The sequence below is a fragment of the Scyliorhinus torazame genome, chromosome 15, assembly GCF_047496885.1.
Source record: "Scyliorhinus torazame isolate Kashiwa2021f chromosome 15, sScyTor2.1, whole genome shotgun sequence".
Classification (NCBI taxonomy): domain Eukaryota; kingdom Metazoa; phylum Chordata; class Chondrichthyes; order Carcharhiniformes; family Scyliorhinidae; genus Scyliorhinus; species Scyliorhinus torazame.
In genome coordinates, this window is record NC_092721.1 from 57,137,675 (window position 1) to 57,140,976 (window position 3,302).

Below are 3,302 nucleotides of genomic sequence, written 5' to 3' on the forward strand. Positions count from 1 at the left end.
ATTTGATGGAAATTGAAAATACTGGACAATCTCAGCAGGCCTGACAGCATCTGTGGAGAGAGAACGGAGCTAACGTTTTGGGTCTGGATGACACGTCGTCAAAACCAGAGAGAACTGAAAATAGGATGAGTTTTATATTGTTGTGGGGATGGGAGGGTGTGGAGCAGTGAAGGCTAGATACAGGGCCAACAACAAGTGGAGGCTGGGGAGAGATTGCCAAAAATGTTGTGGACAAACGGACAAGGGGAATGTAAATTGTAGTGGAAATGACTGAGAAGGATACGGATAGTGGCACATTAAGAGATCAGAATGTGTTAATGGCAGAACAGAGTAAAGGAGTGCATCAAAGGACAACTTGGAACAGGGAATAGATGGCCCTAGTGGGGTGGGGATGGGAGACAATGATGAGTGAAAAACAGATCGATGGATGAAAATAAATCGATAGAAATAAAAATTGGGTGAGGCTGGAGGAGAGAGTTCATAATCTGAAGCTCCTCTTACCTCAGGTCTGTCCGCCCCTTTTTGGTGAGTTATGACGACAAAATCACAGTTGGACCTGAGAGAGTGGAATGCAGCAAGTTCAGAAGGAGACAGGTTGGAATGAGTGAGAGAAGCTCAGAAATTGAGACGGTCAATGTCACACTGGCAGTTCTCAATGAAAAGATCAAGAGAAGGTAAGGGCCTGAGGTAGGAGTCCAGGTGAAGGGAGAATACTGGAAGTGGGTGAAAGGATCTGTTGAAGAGGGAGGACTCCTGTGCGAAGTGAGCATGGAGATGAAGACGGTGGAAGAAGAGTTCAGCATAGTGTCTAGCCCGAAATTCATTGAGGTGGAGGCATAAGGGTAAGAAGCTGAGTCCTTCACGGAGGGACTATTCCTTCTGAGATACCTTGGTCCAATCCTCCATCACCCCAACACCTCACCCTCTTACCATGGCATCTTCCCATGCAAAACAGAAGAACAAAGAACAGTACAGCACAGGAACAGGCCCTTCGACCCTCCAAGCCTGCGCCTATATCCTTCTATACCCCGTCCGTTCATGTGTCTATTCAGATAAGTCTTAAAGGTCGCTAACGTATCTGCCTCAGTCACCTCACTTGGCAATGCATTCCAGGCCACCACCACCCTCTGTGTAAAAAGGCTGAACAAAACTGAACAAATCTGATCAGAGGTCAGCATAGATTTGTAAAAGGTAAATCATGTTCAATTGTTTGACGGGGTAATTAACATGATAGAAAAGTCTCAATGTTGGGAAAGCATTGATAAGATTCCATATAAATGTACGTTCCCTCAGTCGCAGAAAAACACTTTTCACTGTACTTCGGTACATGTGATAATAAATCAAATCAAAATTGACTGCTAACAAAAGTGAGAAAAACTGAATCAGAGACAACCTTTTACCTGGAAAGATCTGGAAATAAAAATAATAGATTTTTCAGATGAAAATTCAGTTCTGAAATGTTAACTTTTTCCCTTTACAGATGCCATCTAACTTGCTGAGTATTTCAGCATTTTCTGTTTCTTTTAATTTGTGTAGATAGGTGGTAGGTGATAAAGCGTAGAGATAACAGCTGGATACTCCAATTGGGGTGAAATGACTCGTGATAGCCCCAGGAACTTCTACACGTGTTTTTCACTATAATTATATATTTGATGAAGGAACGTCCAAGTTTGCTGATGACATCAAGTTAGGTGGCACATTAGTGTATCTGGGACCAGAAAACTGTAAAGATATATTGATAGATCAACTGAATGGTCACAAGTAACATAGGAGTTCAACATGAGACAGAGTGAGATCATCCATCATCACAAAGGACAGACCAGAATACTTTTTCTGGCGAGCAGAGATGAAGAGATCCAAGTACAGATATCACTCGAAGCTCATTGTCATGTACAGAAAAGTAAAAGGCTTCCAGAAGTTTGATTTTCACCTCAAGAGTTCAACAACAGAGTGGTGTTCATAGAAAGTTCTGTTACAGTTATAAAAAGCTCTGTCTAGGCCCCAGTTAAAGCACTGCATTCAGTTCTGGGCACCATACTTCACTTTTCTGACACGATTTAACCAAAAGATTTAGAAGTGTCATTTTGGGCGTGATTGGCGGGGTGTTTATCGATGACTGCGACGGTGAGATCGAGACCCATATTTAACGCCACTTAGTACCGGAAATGAGACCCCATGGGCTTCTCACCATTACTGGCTGTCTCGCCGTCTGATTCGCCGGACTCGCACCTCAGCATCTCACCACTAATAAGGGCAAGCAGCTTTTAAGCGCTCCCTCACCACAGTTCCAGTTAACACATAAGCATGGCAGCGTGCAGACCTGTTCCTCGCTTTGCCGATGCCGACCTGATCGAGCTTCTCAACGCCACCAATCAGAGATGATGTAACCTGTTCCCCCGAGGAGGGTCAGTGGCTGTGGCTGTCAGCACAGGTAGCATGACTAGGAGGGCCGCCATACAATGTAGGAAGATGACCAACGATCTCCACAGAACTGAAAAGGTGAGTTACCATCTCTATCCTAGCATCTGTTCCGCCTGTCAATCACTGGCAGACACCTCGCACCTCGCACCCTCCCCACATCCGATCTTCATGCTTGTTCCCCAGCACCGCCCGGCATCCACCAAGACATCCCCTTCATGTCCAGTTCCAGTGTCCACACATGCCATCTGCTATAGATCCTCCTATTCCATCACTTGCACAGCTCACAAAGCCCTCTCTTTGTCCTCGGAGAAGATAGCCCCTAATAAGCGGGAAAGCTCCAAGACGAGGAGGGTGGGGGGGGGGGGGGGGGGGGCGGGAAAGAGTACCAGAGATTTGTGTCCTCATCCCCTGTGAGGAACAGGCCCGGGAGATTGCAGTGTTGAGAAGAGGGAGCAGTCACTGACTGTGGAGTTAGCCTGCACCGCAGGAGGTGAGGATTCGCTGTCCCTTCACCCAAATTACCTTCTCAAATGAGTTGTTCATGTCAAGCAAATTGATCCTTCCCCCGCACGGATCACATGTCCATTCTCTTGCAGGATCTCCATGGCTAGGCCATCCAGAGTCGTCATCCCCTGCCACCCAAGAGACAGCTTTGCAGGAGAGCTCAGAGGAGACCACCATGGAGGCATCACAGCTATCACCACCATCTTACCTCGGCGGGCGGCATTAGTGGACATCCCTCAGGGCACAATCTGGCGGGCATCGCACAGTTGCAGATGCAGGAACATCCACGGAGCCAGCAGTCTGAAGTTAGCTGGATCCCTGGACTCAGCAGAGCCCCGGTCAGATGCCAAGCCTCTGGACAAGGTTCTTCCAGTGCT

General features: G+C 47.1%; 1 protein-coding gene across 1 annotated transcript in view; it reads right to left on the bottom strand.

Moving 5' to 3' along the window:
* LOC140391302 (nectin-3-like) overlaps positions 1-3,102 on the bottom strand; it is a 157,340-nt gene extending 154,238 nt beyond the window's left edge. The window contains exons 1-2 of the mRNA XM_072475896.1: positions 2,944-3,102; positions 1,401-1,410 (exon numbers count right to left, since the gene is read on the bottom strand). Of these exons, the coding sequence (XP_072331997.1) occupies positions 1,401-1,410; positions 2,944-3,102 (169 nt within the window). The remainder of the gene's footprint in view (positions 1-1,400; positions 1,411-2,943) is intronic.
* Between the last annotated feature and the right edge of the window lie 200 nt (positions 3,103-3,302).